This window comes from Gorilla gorilla, chromosome 12 (genome assembly GCF_029281585.2).
Source record: "Gorilla gorilla gorilla isolate KB3781 chromosome 12, NHGRI_mGorGor1-v2.1_pri, whole genome shotgun sequence".
NCBI classification, from domain to species: Eukaryota; Metazoa; Chordata; class Mammalia; order Primates; family Hominidae; genus Gorilla; species Gorilla gorilla.
The window spans coordinates 78,245,333-78,268,771 of record NC_073236.2 but is presented as its reverse complement, the minus strand read 5'-3'; the positions used below and the strand labels follow the sequence as shown (position 1 = coordinate 78,268,771).

Below are 23,439 nucleotides of genomic sequence, written 5' to 3'. Positions count from 1 at the left end.
GTATATGGCAATTTGGTGAAATGCAGATATTTCATGAAAAACGGTTGGTAACCCACTACTTACTCATACTCAGCATATGTAAGCACAGGGCTTCCTATACATTAGCTCTAATGCCCAAAACCTTGCAACACAAACTGAAATACGAGGTCAAATAATGTAGCCAGTATTACAGTGCCAATACATATACCACGTGTCTCACGTCAAAGAAGAGCACTAAATAAAATTTTATGAGTGGATCAGCTTTGGTCTGCCAACTAAAGACATTAAATTGTACAACTCAGAAATTTTAGTGGCCCAACTACTTATAAAATCCAACCTGGCCGGGCACGGTGGCTCACGCCTGTAATCCCAGCACTTTGGTAGGCCGAGGCGGGTGGATCACGAGGTCAGGAGATCGAGACCATCCTGGCTAACACGGTGAAACCCCATCTCTACTAAAAAAAAAAAAAAAAAAAAAAAAAAAAACACACACATACACAAAAAATTAGCCAGACGTGGTAGCAGGCACCTGTAGTCCCAGCTACTCAGGAGGCTGAGGCAGAAGAATGGTGTGAACCCAGGAGGCTGAGCGTCCAGTGAGCCAAGATCTCGCCACTACACTCCAGCCTGGGCGACAGAGCGAAACTCCATCTCAAAATTAAAAAACAAAAAACAGAACAAAACCAACCTTGCATGGTGGCACATGCCTGTAATCCCAGCTACTCGGGAGGCTGAGGCAGGAGAACTGCTTGAACTCAGGAGGTAGAGGTTGCAGTGAGTGGAGATTGAGCCACTGCACTCCAGCCTGGGCAACAAGAGCGAAACTCTACCTCGAAAAAACCAAACCAAACAAACAAAAAAAAAATCAAACCTTGTAATTATGATCTTTCCACTTTGGATTACTTTTTTCATAAATTTGCTTCTTCTCTATTCAATGTGAACAAGTGTGGGTTTTTTTTTGAGACGGAGTTTTGCTCTTGGTGCCCAGGCCGTAGTGCAATGGCGCGATCTCAGCTCACCACGACCTCTGCCTCCCTGGTTCAAGCGATTCTCCTGCCTCAGCCTCCCCAATAGCCGGGATTACAGGAATGCGCCACCACGCCTGGCTAATTTTGTATTTGTAGTAGAGATGGGGTTTCTCCATGTTGGTCAGGCTGGTCTCGAACTCCGGACCTCAGGTGATCTGCCCGCCTCAGCCTCCCAAAGTGCTGGGATTACAGGCATGAGCCACCATGCTCCGCCTGTGAGTTAAGTTTTTATCAATCAATGAAATGATCTATAAGCCATACACATTAACTGATTAAAACAATCCCTTGGTTTAAATAAAAAGTACAGAAATACCTTTATATAGCATCATCTTCCCCCCACAGGAACAAAGGAGGCTTCCTCTTTTTTTTGATTTGAATTATCTAAATGCCATTTTTAATTAATTATTTATTTTTTAATTTCAGAGTTTCACTCTTGTTGCCCAGGCTGGAGTGCAGTCATGCTGTCTTGGCTCACTGTAACCTCCACCTCCCAGGTTCAAGTGATTCTCTTGCCTCAGCCTCTCAATTAGCTGGGATTAAAGGCATCTGCCACCACACTCAACTAATTTTGGTATTTTTAGTAGAAACGGGGTTTCACCACACTGGCCAGGCTAGTCTCGAACTGACCTCAGGTGATCTGCCCGCCTCAGCCTCCCAAAGTGCTGGGATTACAGGTGTAAGCCACCACACCCAGCCTAAATGCCATTTTTAAAAAGGGATGGGGAATTATCTGGATCATGACTGTGATAAAGAATCAACACCACTGGTAGTCCTAGAGGACCTTTAAGACTTCAGTGATGGCTAGGGGTGGTGATATACCTGTAACCCCAGCACTTTGGGATGCTGAGGTTGGAGCATCACTTGAGGCCAGGAGTTCAAGACCAGCCTGGACAACATAGGCAAACTGTGTCTCTATCAAAATTAGAAAAACTTAGCTGGGTGTGGTGGCACATGCCTGTAGTCCTAGCTATTTTGGCAGGCTAAGGCGTGGTAACTGCCTGAGCTCAGGAGTTTAAGGCTGCAGTGTGCTATGATTGTGCCACTGTACTCCAGCATGGGTGATACAGTGAGATCTTGTCTCAAAACAAATGAATAAATAAAAGACTACCATGAATAGCAACCACTCTTTATTAGGGAATTCTTCCATTTGACATATTAAAATTTCCCAGCCAGGCTTGGTAGCAATTTGGGACGGCAAAGTAGGAAGACTGCTTTAAACCCAGGAGTTTAAAACCAGCCTGGGCTTCACAGTGAGACTCCATCTCTAAAAAAAAAAAAATTTTTTTAATTAGCTGGGCATGGTGGTGCAGACCTACAGTGCTAGCTACTCTCAAGGCTGAGGCAAGAGGGCAGGATGCAATGGCTCACGCCTATAATCCCAGCACTCTGGGAGGGTGAGGATCACCTGAAGTCAGGAGTTCGAGACCAGCCTGGTCAACATGGCGAAACCCTGTCGTTACTAAAACAAATACAAAAATTAGCCAGGCATGATGGTGTGCATCTGTAATCCCAGCTACTTGGGAGACTGACACAGGAGAATCACTTGAGCCCAGGAGGCAGAGGGTGCAGTGAGCCAAGACTGCGCCACTGCACTCCAGCCTGGGTGACAGAGAGGGACTCAGTCTCACAAAAAAAAAAAGAAAAAAAGCCTGAGGCAAGAGGATCACTGGAGCCCAGGAGTTCCAGGCTGCAGTGAACCATGATTGCACCACTGTACTCCAGCCTGAGCAACAGAGTGAAACCCTACATCTTTAAAAAACAAAGAAAAAGCCAGGCGCGGTGGTTCGCACCTGTAATCCCAGCACTTTGGGAGGCTGAGGCGGGCGGATGACGAGGTCAGGAGATCGAGACCATCCTGGCTAACACGGTGAAACCCCGTCTCTACTAAAAAAAAAAAAAAAAAAAAACACACACAAACACACACACACACACACACACACACACACACACACACACACACAAACACAAAATTAGCCAGGCGTGGTGGCAGGCGCCTGCAGTCCCAGCTACTCGGGAGGCTGAGGCAGGAGAATGGTGTGAAACCGGGAGGCAGAGCTTGCAGTGAGCCGAGATCACGCCACTGCACTCCAGCCTGGGCAACAGAGCGAGACTCTGTCTTCAACAAAAACAAACACAAAAACAGTACAAAAAAAAAAAACAAAGAAAAAAAGACACTCTGAGCCCCAATATCAAGGAGCTTATAGTTTGGAGGATGGGGAATAAAGTGACTAAAACAGCCAAGTGTAATGTGGGGTGTGAGGGACAAAACACATAAAACACAAACAAATAGACACACACTTATGGCCTAAAGCTAAATGAAAATCCAGAGAAATGTAACAAATTTTATATAACAAATCTCAACTTATTTAAATGTTTTATTATCTCGCCGTTTCTCTTGTTATAAAAATATCTTTTGGAAAATTAAATGTTCTTTTAAACATCCTTACTTTCTAATTATGTCTATCTTTTGCTCTTTTTTTTTTTTTGAGATGAAGTCTCGCTCTGTTGGAGTGCAATGGCGTGATCTCAGCTCACTGCAACCTCCGCCTCCCGGGTTCAAGCAATTCTCTTGCCTCAGCCTCCTGAGTAGCTGGGATTACAGGCATGTGCCACCACGCCCGGCTAATTTTTGTATTTTTAGTAGAGATAGGGTTTCTCCATGTTGGTAAGACTGGTCTCGAACTCCTGACCTCGTTATCTGCCTGCCTTGGCCTCCCAAAGTGCTGGGATTACAGGCGTGAGCCACCGTGCCGAGCCTATCTTTTGCTCTTTAAAATTTTATTCTCCTGTGACCCACTGGTACAGGATACAGTAACGTATGACACAGCAAGAGACATCTAACCCACTCAAGAATCATGAGATTTTCCTGACAGTATACAAGAGGCCTAAATTGAAAATGTCATTAATTTAAAAGAACATGTTGGCCAGGCAGTGGCTCATGCCTGTAATCTCAACAGGCATGGAGGCCGAGGCGGGAGGACCAAAAGGTCAGGAAATCGAGACCATCCTGGCTAACATAGTGAAACCATCTCTACTAAAAAAAAAAAAAAAATTAGCTGGGTGTGGTGGCAGGTGCCTGTAGTCCCAGCTACTCAGGAGGCTGAGACAGGAGAATGGCATGAACCCAGGAGGTGGAGCTTGCAGTGAGCCAAGACTGCGCCACTGGACTCCAGCCTGGGCAACAGAGCAAGACTCCGTCTCAAAAAAAAAAAAAAACCACGTAAAAATTAACATGCTGTGGACAAGAACCTAAAAGCAGATAAAACTAATTCTACATCAGAAAAAAAATGCAGGAATCTAATTTTGGCATACTCTTATGCAGTGAAACCTTTCCTTCCTTTAAAATATACCAGGCATTTCTTTCCAATTATGTGAATGAAACTTGGCTAAAGGGCTGGACTTAGACATCATTCTGTTCTTTTAGCTTGTGAAGCACTCATTATATACACCTAATTTGCTGATTTATGATTCCTCTTTTACATGTGTTTTGTCTTCCCAACTATAACAGTGACATACAGCACTTTGATGTACATGTATATTTTTATAACCTTAATATTTAGTAGTAATTGGTACAAAGGAAACGCACAATATGCACCCCAGGTGAACAAATATATATGCTATGGTAGTTGGACAAAGGGTATAGCTACAGCAAAAAGCAAAGCGAATACCTTTAAAAGACAGGACACTTACAGAAAAAGGAAATAAAATATTTTAAATTAATTTATGTAATTTCCAATACCAAAGTTACTTAAAGATGAAGAAAAATTAATGTTCAGAAGTTCTAGTGTATTTTGTGAAATAAATCTTTAGGTTAGAGAAGCCTCCCAGTTAAAATTAAAAAGGTAATCATGTTGACTAAGTATGGTGGCTCATGCTTACAATCCCAGCACTCTGGCAGGCCAAGGTGGGAGGATTGCTCAAGCCCAGCAGCCAGCAGCATGGGCAACACAGCGAGACACCATCCCTACAAAACATTAAAAAAAAAAAAACAAAATTTAGTAGGGCATGGTGGGGCATGCCTATGTTCCCAGCTACTTGGGAGGCTGAGGTGGGAGGATTGCTCGACCCCAGCTATTTGAAGCTGCAGTGATGGTGCCAATGCACTCCAGCCTGAGGAACAGAGTGATAATCTGTCTCAACAAAGAAGAAAGAAAGAAAAATTTTTTACATTAATTTTGTCTGTAACAAATGTAACTACAATGTTGATAAACTAGTATAATCATATCTATTTTCAACCTGGAAAACATCTTCCAGAACCATCAAATGTGATAAAATACAGAGATGCAGATTTAAGAACAAAAGGAGGATTTAAAATTATACAACAGTAAAATGGGACAGAAGTAAATCACCTTTTGTTGGTATGGCAGACCATGGCCAAAATTAAATCTGGGGCTCATAACACGTGAGTAAAACAATAGTAGTAAAGAAACAAGGAATGACTACACTAAAGATCCCTGAAGAATAAAGTATGAAGGACCTACTTGGACCACACAGTCAAATTGTGCTTATTAATTTCTCAGTCCATCACAGAACATGATCTAAAACAGTTTCAAACCATAATAAAACATTTAAAGAAATGAGAACCTCTTTTAGGGCACATTATTTGCTCCTGCACTATCACTCTTAATCTATGATTTATGATGGATTAAAGATATTGCCACTGAATATACTTAATATTCTTAAAAAAAGACACTGGCATTAAAATCTCATCACATTCAACTCTAAATGTGCTCAAACTTTGTCAAGGTTTAAGTCAGATTAGCTAAGTAAATCCACGTCACTATTCTACCATAATGATGATAAGACAATGCAGGTGAAGGACAATACTTAAAAGACAAATAATCAAAGAAATTAGACATATTTTAAATGAAAATACTACTAGAAGTATCATGTGCCCCATAATAAAGTCAAGAAAAAAATTTCTATTTTTCAGAGATAAATGAAATACGGTAGGTAAAAAGGCGGTGTATCATAACTGAAATTAGCTAAATCAAAGAATCCCAAGAAACTAATCTTGCCTCAGGTTTCTCAAAATATGACATTCCTCAAGGTAGCACAGACAGAAAAGTTAAATTACTCATTAACAGGTATCACTACACCTTCATTTTCTGATCTTTCTTCATTTCAGAAGCCAACCTCTTCCAAGGCATTCCCAGAACCACAAAAGGCAAAACAGGTTTGTGATCTTTAGTACTTGGCTTTTCCATTCCCGAGTTAACCTTACATATGGTTTTTGTTGTTGTTGTTGTTTTTTGAGACGGAGTTTCGCTCGTTGCCCAGGCTAGAGTACAGTGGCACAATGATGGCTCACTGCAGTCTCAACCTCTTGGCTCAAGGGATCCTCCTACCTCACCCCACTGATACCCGTCCCCCGCCACCTGCACCAAAATACCTGGCTAATTTTTAAATTTTTTGTAAACACAGGGTCTCACTATGTTACCCAGGATGGTCTCAAACTTCTGGCCTTAAATGACCCTCCCACTTCAGCCTCACAAAGTCCTGGGATTACAGGCTTGAGCCACTGTGCCCGGCCCATATTTTATTTATATATATATTTTTTTGGAGATGGGGTCTAACTCTTGTCACCCAGGCTGAAGTGCAGTGGCAGGATCATGGCTCACTGCAGTCTCGACCTTTTGAGCTCAAGCAATGCTCCCACATAGCTGGGACCACAGACATGCACCACCATACCCAGCTAATTTTTTAAATTTTTGTCCAGATGAGGTCTTGCTATGCTGCCTAGGCTGGTATAGAACTCCCAGGCTCAAGCGATCTACTTGCCTCAGCCTCCTGAAGTGTTGGGATTACAGGCGTGAGCCACTGTGCCATAGCCCATATTTTTAACTAGAATATTTATTGTCAGAGTTTTCAACAGTCCAGTCTCCTCTTTCTCCCAAAAGATAACCTGTAAGTGGCCTTCCTGTACCCACCAATACAAACAGATCTGTTTGCTTCATGATAAAAGCAATAAGCTCCATTAGAGCAAAATATACTAAAGATTCATTACATGCCCCCTCAAACAGTCAACTATAATAAAAATGCCAGGAAAAACAAAATTCTGAATTTATAATTCTTTATTTTCCTACCTTCGCACTGGTTCCTTGGAAGAATCTTCCACCTTGTTTTTATCACATTTTCCAAAATTTGTAGTCCATAATACTGAAAATTGGAGAATAGAAGCATGTGAATATATTGCTTATAGGACTGGCAACTCTCAGGATTCACAAATGGACAGACATTCACACATTTACATCTAAAGTTTCAAAAACATTATGCTACCAAGTTTAATTACATATATTAAACAAGTATCTATTCACCCATATACTGAGTTTTCATGCATTTTCCTCATTTTATTGTTTGCTACTCTATATAACGTCCTGCTGTTTATACATGCTCACACCAGGAGGAAGAACCAAATAAAAAGCCCTTTAGCAGCCAAATAGGCTTATCTGTCGAGGGAAAAGTAGCAGCCAGATATGAATTCACAGCATAAATGACTGCTCATAGGCTCACGTACTTTAACACGAACAGGCTCCTAAGAATTTAGCAGCTTGGATGCTATCAAGCTTCCTACCATCCTCTAGGAGTTATAAGCTTTTGGCCAAATACTAAAGTATTGTCACAGATATTTTCTATAGAAAGTGTTTACAAGCATCACTGGTGTGTTACTTAAGGAGCAGCAAGACAACCCATGGGTTTATTTTATATTTTAACCCCACCCTTATAGTTGCTATTTCTACTAATTTAAAGATAAACTTTTGTGCACAGTCAAAATAATCACAAACGCATGTTGCAATCTGTATCTACCTTTCAGGTATTTCTTCCTAAATACTGAAAGTTATAACTAAAAGTATAAAAAATTAAAAAACAGAGATACCACTTTCAAGCCATTTTGTCCCTCCTGCTGATTACTCACTCTAAATAGTCAACAATATTTATAATAATTTACAAAGCCCCAGGAGTTACTACCTGAATTACTATGACCAATTAGTGTGGATAGGCAGGAGGAAGAAAAGGGACAAAACTGTTGTGGTACATTTCAACTGAGAAAATTAGGGAAGAATCAGCTATAATACCTGAAAGGTAAGCTCATTCATATACAGACATATAACCTCAGATTGCAAGTTTTGGCTGAGAATAAGAGTTCATCTTTAAAATGGTTAGTCATTACACAATAAAATAGGAGCATTAGTATTTCAACCAAAGGGATCATGTGAATGCTCATTTTATCCAAAGCACAATATAGACTGTCCCAAACTACATTGTGCTCAAACAGTGAATGTTTTTGCTGTTTTCTTTCATTTTAACATTTCACACTTTTCAAGAAAATTTTGCCATTTCAACTAAAGTACTACATTTGCAGAACATTCCTTAAAAACTTTCAAAATAAAAACAAGGCCAAAGCAAAATTCTAAAATTACAAATTTGATGCTATTAAAATGTTTCATAATCAGCAGTAAATAGTGATGCTTTCTAACCTGTTCACTTTTAAAAACATATCTATTTATTATGTCTAGGTCTGAGAAATATGTAAAAAAAAGAGAGTTGTCCAAATGCCTGAAGTTCTTAATTAGCTTTTAAAAACATACTACCCTAAGCATTTTCTTTAATTTTATAGGCACAAAATCAGATTGTCAAGACTCAGTAAGTCAAAGCAATGCACTGCTTACAATGTATCCTCTTGCCAAAAACCAATTTAAAAGCCTTTAAAACACTAAGAAATAAAACCCACCATAAATATAGTTACAAATAAAAATCTTAAAGATAACTTCATCTTATTTAACCAAACTTTTTGTTTACATTTTTAATGGAAAGACACTGTCCTTTCTTTTTTATTTGCCTCTTCCTATTTGATACTGTTACCTAAAATTACTATTTACTAACCTGTAGTTATTTTCTACAACTGTATAAAGGTAGCATAAGCTTGATGAAGATACAATTCATATTTCATCTTTCTGCCAAGGGGGTTGAAGCAGGGAGCCCAATAAAGGCTTTGCCCAGGTTAGGTCAAAGGAATACATCTGTTACTATAATATCCTAAAATCCAATCTCTCCCAGACATAAAGACTTTGCCTATGAAACTGAAACAAAAAAAATTTACATTCCTTTGAAAAAATGTTATTTGGGGCCAGGCAAAGTGGCCCTCGCCTGTAATCCCAACATTTTGGGGAGGCCAAGGCGGGAGGGCCAGGAGTTCAAGATCAGCCTGAGCAACACAGGGAGACCCCACTTCTATAAAAAAATTGGTAAGTTAGCGAGGCATGGTGACACGCACCTGCAGCCCTAGCTACTCAGAAAGTTGAGGCAGAAATGTCACTTAAGCCCAGGAGTTTGAGGTTACAGTGAGCTATAATCACACCACTGCACTCCAGCCTGGGCAACAGAGGTCCTGTCTCTTCAAAGAATTTTTTCTTTCTTTTTTTTTTTTTTAGTATTTTTGCTCAAAAATCTGAAGTGACAGTCAAATCTGAAAGCCAATGATAAATCACTACAATCCAAACATTCTAAAGAATTATACTTTTGCCTTACATCTCCAAACTTGAGAAATCCACTGCTGAGTTATGAAGATGAGGGACAGATAACAGCAAAGACTAAATGAAAAAATAAATGCATGAAATGATCCCTATGGTAGAAATTTCTACTGAGCCCTTATAAATACTTATTTTATGCATTGAATTCCCCTTTCCCCTCCCACCGCCCATGAAACAAAAACAATTGATGAACAGAATTCAGTTAAAGGGAATCAAAAGGGTAGACCTTGTGGAGGCCTGCCGTCAAAGCCTAGCTGTGTCAGTTGCACAGGAAGACACCCCTTTTCTTCCTATTACAAGCAATCAACATAATGGAACATTATGATTAATATCAGGTAGTGTTAACATCTTTAAAGAAAAAAAAATGATTGCATAAAAGCCAAATGTCATAGTGCATAAATTTAGCACCAAATCATTTGTAATTTATGTAAATTGAAGAATTCTTTACCTGTTGCTTTCTTTCTGTTCCTCTAATCATCTCATTTTTCACAAGACAAATTTGAGTTTTTAAAAATACTGTTGATAAATCAACTTAAACATTAGTAATGTCTGTCAGTATAAAAAGCAAAATTTACCAGGCAAGCAAACAGGCAAACACTGTTATGTTACTTAAGGTTAGCACTTTGAGGAAGTTCTGGACTGTATTTTTGACCTAAAATTTACAAGATGTCAAAACTAATTAATATTTTAAAACTGTTAATTAACAAAGTCTGGTTTCAGAAACAGATGTGAATATGGCTATCTTCTGTTTTAACACAATGTATATCAAGTGGAAACCTTTCGTGTATTAAACAGAATGCCATAGTATTTATTACTTTAAGGCAGTTTAAAAAGAAGCGTGAATCATCAAGCCTAAAACAGACAAAACACATTTTGATCAACCCTTCTGTTCAAACTTAAAAAAGGACCAGAATTATAACATTTTCCATTGTAAATAAAAACTGAGTGCTGTCCCATTAGAAGCCCAATGCCATGGAGTAGGGTTTTAAGCTGTCCACACAACTTGGTGTCAGAGGTGCCTGGCCTGTATTATATTGATTACTTGCCCAAAATAATTCCTTAATGTTATGTTTCATCTCTGAATAACATTCAGAATTTATGCTACTTAGACCTGTATACATATTCTAAAAAGAAAAAAACAAAATCAGACAACCAAAAAAGCCACCTTGCATACTAGTCCCATTACAAAACTTCATTCATAATTCTTAGGACTATTTGCAAGAATTAATTATATGCTTAAGACTAAATTTTGAAACAAATTAACAACATAAAATAATTTGAGATAACAAATGCTAATACTAAAAATGAGATACCTTCCTCAAAGTTTATGACTGGAAGAAAAGAAATAACAGATTTTAAAACCACCACTTGCTTACTTTCGTATTCATATTCTGAGAAAATTCCAAAATTGTGTCGACTCTTGTCCAAGCATCAGGATGCTCCTTTAAATGTGTCAGTACTTCTTGAGCCATTCTTTGCTAAAATATTATAAAAAAAAAACAAAACTTAAGCTAACGTATTCTTTTGAATCATTCATTAAAATGAAAACTACTGAGCAAGGCACAAATTCTAATTGGACAGAGATTCTATTATTGATGTTCAGAAATATTCAAAAATTAGACCTTACAGAAATAGAAATAAAATTATATAAATATGACTCCCAATCTTTTTTTTTTGAGACAGAGTCTTGGCTCTATCATCCAGGCTGGACTGCAGGGGTGCGATCTCAGCACCCTGCAACCTCTGCCTCCTGGGTTCAAGCGATTCTCCCGCCTCAGCCTCCTGAGTAGCTGGGATTATAGGCAGGTGCCACCACAGCCAGCTAATTTTTGTATTTTTAGTAGAGATGGGGTTTCACCATATTGGCCAGGCTGGTCTTGAACTCCTGACCTCAGGTGATCCACCTGCCTTGGCCTCCCAAAGTGCTGAGATTATAGGAGTGAGCCACCATGCCCAGCCAACTCCTAATCTTTAAAGGTGCAAATATTTTACTTATTTGAAACAGTAACATTGAGTAAATCTGGTTTATTTTTTAGTCTCAAAACTGAACTGCATTTCAACCAAAGATCTATTCTGAAGCAAATAAGTTCTCAGCACTTAAATCAACCAAAAACAATATAAAAATTCTTATCTAGGCCAGTTGCAGTGTTTCATGCCTGTAATCCCAATACTTTGGGAGACTGAGGCAGGAGGATCACTTGAGGCCAGGGGTTCAAGACCAGCTGGCCAGTCTAGGTGACAGGCAATGTAACGAGGCCATGACTCTCCAAAAAAAAAAAAAAAAAGCTGCACATGGTGGCTTGCACCTATACTCCTAACTACTCAGGAGACTGAGATGGGAGGATCACTTGAGCCCTGGAAATCAAGGTTGCACCGAGCTATGATGGTGCCACTACACTTCAGCCTGGGTGAAAGAGCAGAGACCCTGTCTCTAGAAAAACAAAAAAAAGCACATCTACTTAGGTAAGTTATGTAATGTAGCAGGACACTCTGCTTTACAAGAGTTACCAAGATCTCTCTAAATACAAAAATACATTTCATGGAAAGACTGCTGAAAACTAGATCTAAGTAAAACCACAAATCCCAAATACTTACATACCCTTTGAGCTCTTTAAAAAGGACTCCTAACATTTATTGTAATCATCCTTTCTCCATTCTGAAATTTCACTAATTTCATATATAAAATCTTTGTTTTGGAAACTATTTCCGTTTTTACTTTCATATTTTTAACATGCAACCCAGAAATACTAATCTATGTAGTCATCATCTTGTGCTTGTATCAGATTTTCTTTTAACATAAAATAACTAAAGTTTATGGAAGTCATCTTTGTGCCTTTCCCTAGTGCCATTTCCTTCCTTTATTCCTTTTCTCTCTTTTTTTTTTTTTTTTAAGTTGGAGTCTTGCTCTGTCACCCAGGCTGGAGTGCAATGGCAGGATCTCGACTCACTGCAACCTTCACCTCCTGGGTTCAAGCAATTCTCCTGCCTCAGCCTCCCAAATAGCTGGGACTACAGGCACCTGCCATCACGCCTGGCTAATTTTTGTATTTTCAGTAGAGACAGGGTTTCACCGTATTGGCCAGGCTGGTCTTGAACTCCTGACCTCGTGACCCACCCGCCTCAGCCTCCCCAAAGTGCTGGGATTACACCTTTGTTCCTTCTTTAAAAAGTAATGGCTTTCATCATGAACTTAGTGTGTCTTTTCCTGTCCACATTTTCATGGCATGTGTGTAAATTTCATGAATAGGGTTGTACGGCTACCAAATTTTATGTTAATAGTATACTTAAAAATCTTTTAGGCTGGGCACGGTGGCTTACACCTGTAATCCTGGCACTATGGGAGGCCGAGGTGGGCAGATCACAAGGTCAGGAGTTCAAGACCATCCTGACCAATATGGCGAAACCCCATCTCTACTAAAAATACAAAAACTAGCCGGGAATGGTGGCGTGCCCCTATAGTCCCAGCTACTCGGGAGGCTGAGGCAGGAGAATCGCTTGAAACCGGGAGCGGAGGTTGCACTGAGCCAAGATTCCCCAACAATCAGGAAGATTGCTCCAGTGCACTCCAACCTGGGTTGAATGGGTGAGACTCCCTCTCAAAAAAAAAAAAAAAAAAAATCTTTCCTGCAATTAGTTTTTTTCATTTGACAGTTTTTAAGATCCAGCCATGTCGACATTTTATTTATATATATATATATAGTTTTTTCATTTCAATAAGTTTTTCATACAACATTAATATTTTTACCAACAGCTTTTAATTCTATTGACAAAAAGCAATGGCTTAATCTTTTTCACTTTTGTATCTTTAAAGGTTGCTTTATAACTCAATTAGATCCTTCCTATTTCTTTTACCTATTTATATTAAAAGTTGTAAGCAAAAAGTTTGGACCAGGTGTGGTGGCTCATGTCTGTAATCCCAGGAGTTCAAGACCAGCCTGGGCAACAAAGAAAAATTAATAATGAGCCAGGTGTGGTGGGACACGCACTTATGGTCCCAGCTACTCAGGAGGCTGAGGTGGAAAGATTGAGCCTGGGAAGTCAAGGCTGCAGTGAGCTGTGATCAAGCTATTGTGCTCCAGCCTGTGTGACAGAGCAAGAAAAAAGTTTGATGACTTTAAAATCTGTCAGTTATCTTTCTCTTATACTTTACTTTATCATGGGTTTAATTCTATGGTTATAAACAATAAAGCATCAAAAACAGGGTAGGAAGCACTCTCACAACCATTTCTGACAAAGATACCTTATAATCTTTAGCTTGGCTTTTATTCTAGTCTTTTTAGAACAATCGTATGCTCGGGTGGGCACCGTGGCTCACGCCTGTAATCCCAACACTTTGGGAGGCCAAGGTGGGTGGATCACGAGGTCAGAAGTTCAAGACCAGCCTGGCCAACATGGTGAAACCCCGTCTCTACTAAAAATTCAAAAATTAGCTGGGCATGGTGGGGCGTACTTGTAATCCCAGTTACTCAGGAGGCTGAGGCAGGAGAATTGCTTGAACCAGGACCCGGAAGGCGGAGGTTGCAGTGATTTGAGATCACACCACTGCACTCTAGCCTGGGCTACAGAGTGAGACACTGTCTCATTACAAAGAAAAAAAAAAAAAAGAAATTATATGCTTATCCTGGCTTTGATGCTTTATTTTAATCATGACCTTTTCCTCAGGTAGGAAATACAATACCACATTCATGACTATCCCATACATCAATCAGGAAAACACACTGCTACACACTCAATAACTTATATGGTTGTTCTCTACCCAGAAACCCACCAGAACCACTGTGGTTGCCTGAAAAGATCAGACGCCTGCTTCCATTGTGAGTCTGTGGTTACAAGAGTTAATGTGTATACTTTAAAATACAATCATACACATTTCTATTTGATTTCATTAAAGGACTGATGGGCATAATGTGTCATATGAGAAATGACAGAAGGCAGAAAGAATAATGATGTGAGTTATCTAGGGCCAAAGCACATTTTAGCAGTGTTTTGGTCTTCTCCCTGAGAATATCTAGCTAGATAACCTTATCTAACTAGAGGAAAAGTTGTATCAAAGATCCTCACACAGTAAAAGTTACTTGGTCAAGTTACCATTTTGTCAGATGCTTTGAAGTGATAAGCATTCTACACAGAATCAAATACTTCCCACACTATCACCATTCACATCAATCGCTACATAAATAATATTCTTTCCTGTTATAATTTTACTCTCTGATGCTACTTCTAGTATTTGCATTCTGATGTATTCTAATCCCACCATTCTTACATAATGTTCTTTATAAACTTAAAACCCCAGCAGGGGTTTAAAAAAAAAAAAGACACAAAAGCAAACTAAAGAGAGAGAAAACCTAGCATCTCCCTTGTACTACTAACTGAATGGTGAAAGCATTTTAGTTGCTAAGCAATAGAGTTCAAGATCTTTAACAGAACACAATATTGGAGAAAACATCCAACTCTTCCCGCATCTTTTTTCTAGCTGTCTACTTGGCTAAAAATAGAAAAATGCTTATAACAGAGGGTAGAAGGTAGTCCTAATGTTACACTGCTAAATATCCTACTATACTAACCATGTATGCAGAAGTTCTGTCTACAGATTAAAAGTCACCCTTGTAAATAATTTCTTCCCCTCCCCCAAGTTACACATTCCTTTAAAAAAAAAAAAGCTACCTACAGCTTTTTTTCCCAGTTGACTTTAAAAGCTTAATTAGCATAAATTTTTCTTGTCATTAGTGCATATTTTGAGTAGCAAAAAAAAATTTTTTTTAATTTTAAGCAATGAGTATCACATATGCTAAATCATTTTCATTATACTGCTAAACGTACCCTTTAAGCTGAGTGCCTTCTACCTATCAGGCACTGTAATAGGTGCTTTTAAACCTCATAACTAACCCTCCAATCTCTTGCAGGACAGGTCATATTTGTACATGGGACTTAAGCAATGACTAGAGAGAGCTTCCAAGAATCAAATTAAGACATCTAACACTAAAAATCATGTTTTCCACTACAGCAGCTGGCTACTACTACTACTCCTTTTCCTTTGAAATAAGACCCCCCAAGGAGGTGGTAAACGAAAAGTAGACTGAACTAACGACATAGGACTTTTAGAGACCAAAAGGACTCCTTAACCAGCTTTAAGCTCTAAATCTTGTTTTTTCATTTATAATACAATATAAGTTTGCTAGTTATTTCTACACAACTGATTTTGTCACATGATCTATTAACTACTGCAGACAAAATCCTTTTACTTTGGGAAAGTTAACCTATTGTCCTTATAAACAAAAAAATTTAGAAACACTTTTCTTAATCTACTTTCTATTAACAAGTCAATTTTAAAACAAACCATTAAATTTCTTAATACTATGAAACATTATTAAAAGCAGTATTACTGTAATATATTCTCAATTACAAAAATTGCCACTAATTCTGTTACAAGCCATGAAGAACAGTGCTCTATGTTGGTTTATTTATCATACCTTTAGATGTAGTGAACTAGCTTAGTGCAAAGATTAAACAGTATTAGTAGCTGAATCTATGCGGAAAAAATTAAATGCCCTTTTTCCCAATGGCTACAGACCTGTGCTTCCAATATTACATTCAGAGTTGAACCCAACCTTACTTTCATAGCTTCCTCCAAAAGCAGCTGCTTTCTATTCACCCATGCTAGAAGAAATGAAGCTTAAAGCTTCATGTTGAATGTATAGCATGAGTAACAACTAAATGACAGGGATAATAAATACGGATGGTTAATTTTTTCAAGAATGCTTTAGGAGATAATATACTGATCAAAACGCCCTAAAAAGTATAAACCTGGACTAACAAGCTTACAGAATCACTGCAAGAGTAATTTTTCCTACTTTTAGCGTTTCCATAGACCTTTTTCAAGTTTTTACTATAGTAAAAGCAGTACTGCTGCATTTCATAAGGGAATGGAAACATTTATACATGATGCTTTTTGGACTACTATAAAAGATAGTACTATATCCACCTTATATGTTTTCAGAAAGTGTAATGGCACTCAGGTTTAGGTTTTTATTTTATTTTATTTTATTTATTTATTTTTATTTTTGAGACGAAGTCTCACGCTGTTGCCCAGGCTGGAGTGCAGTGGCGCAACCTCGGCTCACTGCAAGCTCCGCCTCCCGGGTTCACGCCATTCTCCTGCCTCAGCCTCCCGAGTAGCTGGGACTACAGGCGCCCGCCACCACGCCCGGCTAATTTTTTGTGTTTTTAGTAGAGACGGGGTTTCACCGTGTTAGCCAGGATGGTCTCGATCTCCTGACCTTGTCATCCGCCGGCGTCGGCCTCTCAAAGTGCTGGGATTACAGGCGTGAGCCACCGCGCCCGGCCGGCACTCAGTTTCTTAATTATGCAAATATAAATATCTTGACAATATAAGTAACCTCCCATCTACTAGCTGAACATTTATCTAACCAGAAATCTACTGTTCTGGCAACAAAACTACCTTAAAAGATTTCTGGCCAGGCGCGGTGGCTCATGCCTGTCATCTCCACACTTTGGGAGGCCGAGGCAGGTGGATCACGAGGTCAGGAGATGGAGACCATCCTGGCCAATATGATGAAACCCATCTCTACTAAAATACAAAAAATTAGCTGGGCATGGTGGCGCGTCTGTAGTCCCAGCTAGCTACTCGGGAGGCTGAGGCAGGCGAATTGCTTGAAAACCTGGGAGGCGGAGGTTGCAGTGAGCCGAGATTGTGCCACTGCACTCAAGCCTGGTGACAGAGCAAGACTCCATCTCAAAAAAAAAAAAGATTTCTGACCCAACTGCAGAACTTTTTACTCATTCAAAAACATGTTTGGGCCAGCACGCGGTGGCTCATGCCTGTAATCCCAGCACTTTGGGAGGCCGAGTCGGGTGGATCACCTGAAGTCAGGAGTTCCAAGACCAGCCTGGCCAACACGGTAAAACCCCGTCTCTACTAAAAATACAAAAAGTAGCCAGGCATGGTGGCGTGTGCCTGTAATCCCAGCTACCAGGGAGGCTGAGGCAAGACAATCGCTTGAACCCAGGAGGCAGGGGTTGCAGTGAGCTGAGATAGCGCCACTGCACTCCTGCCTGGACCATAGAGCGAGACTGTCTCAAAAAAAAGTTTGGCCCCACAGGTAAAAAAATCAAGTTTTTTTTCTTGTGACACATACAATTTAAAATTGTACACACATTTCTGTTTCACCTTTTAGTTGGGTTCAAAAAAACCAAAAACCTTAAACTGATCAAAATTTGGTTTATGTTTAAGATAATTCCCTACATTAACAGTACCACTTTGAAAAGTGCACAAAATTCAACTAACATAAAAATACTTGGTATTCCTGTTTTTATTTAAACAAACATATCTGTGAAGTACTTCTGTAAATGTTTTAAAAGTAGAAGAATCGTATTAGCGCCAAACATATTAAGTATATATAAAAGTACAGCGAACCTTTAATACCTACAAAGTATTTAATAACATTTGGCTCTTAAGGACAAAACAAGTATAAGAATAATATTCCAAAACAACCCATTCTAACCATGTCAAACATGCAATTTTTCTCCAAACCAATTTTCATTATGGTTAATACACAATTCCAAATTAATGCAAACTATGGAATATCTTTTTTAAAGGTGATAATTTAAAATTTTATTCTAAACCCAACAACTCTGTTACACTGTCATAACGTTATAAAGTTTTGGTTGGCTACTTTACCTGGGCTCCTTCTCCATGGTATAAGCAATTCACCACATTATCTAATAAGTTGATATCCAGTTTTTGGCTGAAATCAAGCAGCTGACGAGCTGCATGGTCTGCTAACATTGTCATAATTGCTGGCATAGATTACTGAAAATAAAGAAAAAAAATTGAAGCTGCCTATCAAGTTTTGGTATTATCAAAAACTTCCTACAAGTTATTTTACTTCAACCATGTTATTACAAATATTTTAATGAATACTTTAGAGACTTTAATTACAAAAAACTGAGATAGTAAAAGCAAGTAACAAAAGCTGAAATTACTTAGCTATTTGATAATTACATAAATTATTATGGTCCATTCAACTTTTCTAGTGTTTAGTTTATACACCAGGAAGACTTTCCTATTCTACTAACATTTATAAAGTATGGTAACCTATTATTTAAATGCATCCACTATTAGGATTTTATGGTCCTAAAACGTGATACAGTTCAGTATCTTGATGTCAAAACTTTTTAAGCAAGTAGGATTAAGTTCAAGTGAACGTGATTTTCTTTTCTTCCCAAGTAGGGTCTTCTGAATAACTCAGTAATAGCTCACTTCACATTATCTTAACTTTATAAAAATAATGCTATAAAGACAGAATGGGCCGAGCGTGGTGGCTCACACCTGTAATCCCAGCACTTTGGGAGGCCGAGGTGGGCGAATCACTTGAGGTCAGGAGTTCCAGACCAGCCTGGCCAACATGGCAAAACCCCGTCTCTACTAAAAATACAAAAATCAGCCAGGCATGGAGGCGGGCACCTGTAATCCCAGCTACTTGGCAAGCTGAGGCAGGAGAACTGCTTGAACCCAGGAGACGGAGTTTGCAGTAAGCCGAGATGCGCCACCGCACTCTAGCCTGGGCAAGAGAATGAGACTCCATCTCAAAAACAAACAAACAAAGACAGAATGATGTTAAAAATTAAAATGTGGATATACAGTAATTCCTATTGTCTACAGCAATGGTTAGCAGGAACCACAAGTCTAACATATCTTGGTATAAATGCCCTTAGCCTCTACAGAAATAACTTAGCTTCTACACTCAAAACATTCAAATTGTTTCAACCCTCAATGAATTGGGGGATTGAAATTACAGCTACAAACATATTTACTGAATATATGATCTAGGAAAAAAAACTTTATGGGCAATATGCCTAACAAGATTTTTTAAATTCCAGGTATTCATTGGCAAGGTAAAAGCTGTAAAAGCTTGCCCATTCCCAAATAAAAAAGAATTCTAACAGAAAAATGAGCTACTTCGCCTAAATATGTACTGGTTAAAACCGACTAGTTCATATGCAATGCTATCCTTTTAAGAGGATTCTACTCTAAGATGCTGGCACACATCCACTTTTTTGTTGCCCAGAATTATAAAATATATCTTTCCTCTGCTTTTCTTCAAAGCCAATGCCACTCAAACCTAACTGGTTAAGTCAGTAGTCCTTAACCTTTTTTGGGGTCTAAGATGCCTGAGACTCTGAGGAACCAATAGCTCTAACCCAGTTTTTAAAAACTCACGATTTTGTATACAATTATAGAGGATTCAGGACATCCTGAAAGCCATCCATGGCACTCCCAGTTTAGTGTATTTAGAACTAACAAGGTCAGATCTCCACTTCTTCCCATTTTAGGAACTTTCGTGGACCAGAAAATGAGTAGCTAATTTCTTTACATTATATTTAGACAAACTAGCTTGGCAGGGCGGAAAAAAAGTCGTTAATTCCTGGCTATTTTATAACAGCTTAAAAATGTCCATAACAATAATGGCAGCAAATTCAATTTTAATGCAAATGTCTTATTTAAATATAACGTCTGTTACAACAGATTAGAACTCCAAAAGATGAGTCACCTATGATTGATATGATGTAAGAATAATGTAAAACTCAAGAAATTAGGAGTTCAAGAATTGGTCCATTATTGACAAAACTGATGAGACTTCAAAACGTTTCGTAGTAGGCATTAAACAAACGTTTTTAAACAGAATACTTGTTACACACCACAAAAAAACCTTAAGATCTAAATACTGAGAGGAAATATATATTCCACAAATGAATGTGTAAACTCTCCTCCACCTTCAAGTACCATAAAATTTAAAAGATCAGAACAATCTTAATTATTTGAGGCTTAAAAGCAATGTCCACAAAGCACCAAGATCTATGTATCAAAAGTTTTCAAATATTTCGGTTAAATATTGAACAAACTTTTCACCTATTTACTACCATAGTTGAATGCCAAAACAAAAAAGGACTAAGAAAATGACTCTTACAAGTTTCACTTTCAAATACACTGCTCTTATAAAATTCTCCGAACTAGACTGATGTGAAAAACGAGATTTAGAATAGAAGGATTTAAATACAGTAGTTTGCCATCCTTAGAACTAGCGGCTATCTTCGAAATGACCTACCTATTCCTGAACTGTACATAATACAGAAATGGCGGCTTTGTGGTCAATGCCAAGCACATTTAGTCCCCCAAATCAAACCGCTTCCAAAACATTCTTTCCACTAACAGCAGCGTCCCACACTTAAGATATACAATCAGACAGCAAACAAGCCATAGTGGGAGAGGTGTAACCACGAACGCTCATTCCCATTGGGCTCTTCAATCCTAAAATCCACTCACTGGATAACATACACTAGGGATTATCCAGCTTAATGGATAATGTGACTCTACAAGTGACCCCCAATGCCAATTCCTAAACAAAACCCAGAAAATCATAACCGTTGCTTAATAACTTCACACTAGGTGAAAAACAAGTCGCTACAAGGCGAAAGACTGCTCCTTGGGTTGTGTGGGCAATCGCCCGCTTCATTCAGGAAAAACACACCTCATTAGGGCCCGCCCTCCCCTCGCTTCCCACCCGAGCCGATTTGCAGCCCTTCTAACTATAGCACACAAGAGCACGCACTCACCCCGCCCTTACTCGGAGGAGGCATTTAGACCAGGCGCCTTAAGTTCACCGCCCCTTTCTCTATGCAGCATGGCCTCGGCGTGATCAGAGGAGGTCCGGGCTGAGCCAGTACTGAATGCTTCCTCTACTACACCACTTCCTCCCACCCAACCCAAACTCACAGACATCGGAATGAAGGAGAATCAGGGCATCCTCCACTGTACAAGGCCAACAGTAAATGGTTTAACCAACTTATCACACTCAAACCCCTGAAAAGGAACTACAAGACGGAATCCCATGTGCAGGCCCCTGAAAAATTGATCTTTCCTACTTCACATGCCACTCTGCAAAACCGGAGAGCTTTCGAGTTTCCTTGCTGGAGGAACAGGGAGTCGGCAGCCCCTCCCTCCCCCATCCCAAGCTCTCCACCGAGGGGGCCACGTGATGCAGGCGGACGTTTCAATGCTGCTGCACTAAATATTTCTGGAAACTTCCACTCCTAATAATTTACAGAGATGTTCCTGAAATCACCCCAACTTCTCCCCAGCCCCAGGGGCTGGGGAACCCCTTCCACCCCGCGCGGGGCCCCGCTTCACTATCACGCTCCTCGCCTTCCTCCACCGCCACCCGCACACGCGAATGACCCAGCAAGCGCTCCCCTCCCGAGGCCGCCTCCCCGCCTCCATCCCCCAGCGGCAAAAGCGGCTCCATTCAATCGCAGGCTCCGCTGTGGGCCCGCCGCGCCCCCGGCCCGCCCGCCGCCTCCCGGGCTCGCTTCCCGCGGCCGCCGCCGCGCCCCACGCCGGCCTCCTCCCGCCCGCCCGGCCGCGCCGCCGCCCGACCCTCGGCCCCGAAGACACAGTCGACTTACCCAGAGATTGAACCAACTGCTCCTTCCTTCCTTGTTGGGGGATTAGGGCGAGGGAAGGTGGGGAGGGGGGAGAGGGGACGAATCAAGGTGGGTTTCACAGTTTTCCCACCTCAAAAAAGGAAATTAAAAAAACGGACAGGAAAAGGGCAAAAAGAGCTCAATAATATTTACTATTTCAGGGACGCTTCCCCCAACACACACACACACACACACACACACACCCGCCCCCCCAAAAAAGGGGAATTAATCTGGGGAATAAATGCTCCCGCCCGGCTGGGGAGTGAGGGAAGGGGGAGGGAACGGGGTCAAGTCCCAAAGATTCAGCCCCAGGGGGACCCTCCAGCCACAGGCAGCAGCAGAAGCGGCAGTAGGGGGTGTAGAGTCCACACGGCCGGGGAGACGCTCTGCTGCCAGTTGCAGTCCGACTCCCCCCTACCAAAACACGGCTCCCTCTCTCACGCGGCTCCGGCGCTGGCCCCCCCCCCCCAGGCTCGCCTAAACTTTCCCCCCTTCTCTTGTTCCTCAGCGACTGGTGGTTCCCCCCTCCCCCTCTGGGTGGTTGCACGGACTGCAGCAGCAAAGACTGGAACAGGCACCGCCGCCGGGGCTGTAGCTACTGTTGCTCTTGCTGATGCTGTAGCTCCCGCTGCTCCTGCCGCGGCCGCTGCAGCCGCTTCTCCCCCTCCTCCTAGTGCCTCAAACTCGGAACCGGTTGAAACCGGTTCAGACTGGGAGATTCCATCTCGGTTGAGTTTTCAGCCCATGGCGCCGCGGAGCGTTTGGAACCTGGGCCTCCGCCCCCAGCCCGCCCTCCTATTGGTCAGTTCTAGCTACAGCCGCGCCATGAGCCTGTCTCTCATTGGCCCGAGCGCCAGTCAATCCCACCTCACGGCTCCACACGAGCCCGCCGCTTCGGCCCCCACCTCTTTTCAGCAGCGATTTGCCCGCAGAGTGGGGGAGGGGAAGTGGGGAGGGTCGAAAGGCAAGAGGAGAGGGGTGGAGGAGGAGGAGGTGGGACGAAGAGCAGGGATGAGTAGAAAAGAGAGCGAAGGAAAGCCGCGTGGAGGATTCGTTCGAACGAGCTGTCAATCAAGCGCAGCCCGCCCTCGAGCTCTCGACTTCCCTTCCCCCTGCGGCCCTCTCCCTCCCGGTGCCTAGTTCGCAGGCCCGGCCTTTCTCGCCCGCTCATTGGCTGGGCCTGTTCGGTGACGGAGAGGGTGGGGCGCAGCTCGTGAGCTGGTGGCGGCGCGAGTTTGATCGGGGCGCGCGGCAGCGTTCTCTCTGCTTCCCCCGGACTCGGCCGGCCCGCCCCCACCGGCTCCCGCCAACCTGCGGGGGCCTGAACCCGCGGGAATCAGGATCCGCCCTTCGGATGGGGGCTGCGTTCGGAAAAGGGAGGGCACACCCAGTTTTGAACT

The 23,439-nt window shown here is 41.1% G+C and overlaps 1 protein-coding gene across 4 annotated transcripts in view; it reads right to left on the bottom strand.

Moving 5' to 3' along the window:
- XPO1 (exportin 1) overlaps nucleotides 1–23,184 on the bottom strand; it is a 60,679-nt gene extending 37,495 nt beyond the window's left edge. Inside the window, exons 1-5 of one of the 4 annotated variants that reach the window (XM_063695857.1) lie at nucleotides 22,022–22,821; nucleotides 18,888–19,143; nucleotides 18,237–18,368; nucleotides 10,915–11,016; nucleotides 7,094–7,166 (exon numbers count right to left, since the gene is read on the bottom strand). In XM_063695857.1, the coding sequence (XP_063551927.1) occupies nucleotides 7,094–7,166; nucleotides 10,915–11,016; nucleotides 18,237–18,362 (301 nt within the window). In that variant the 5' untranslated portion in view covers nucleotides 18,363–18,368; nucleotides 18,888–19,143; nucleotides 22,022–22,821. Of the gene's footprint in view, nucleotides 1–7,093; nucleotides 7,167–9,764; nucleotides 9,827–10,914; nucleotides 11,017–18,236; nucleotides 18,369–18,887; nucleotides 19,144–22,021 lie in introns of those variants that run through there. The other 3 variants (XM_055377975.2, XM_004029290.5, XM_019021013.3) reach the window with 3 other exon arrangements.
- Nucleotides 23,185–23,439: the final 255 nt, after the last annotated feature.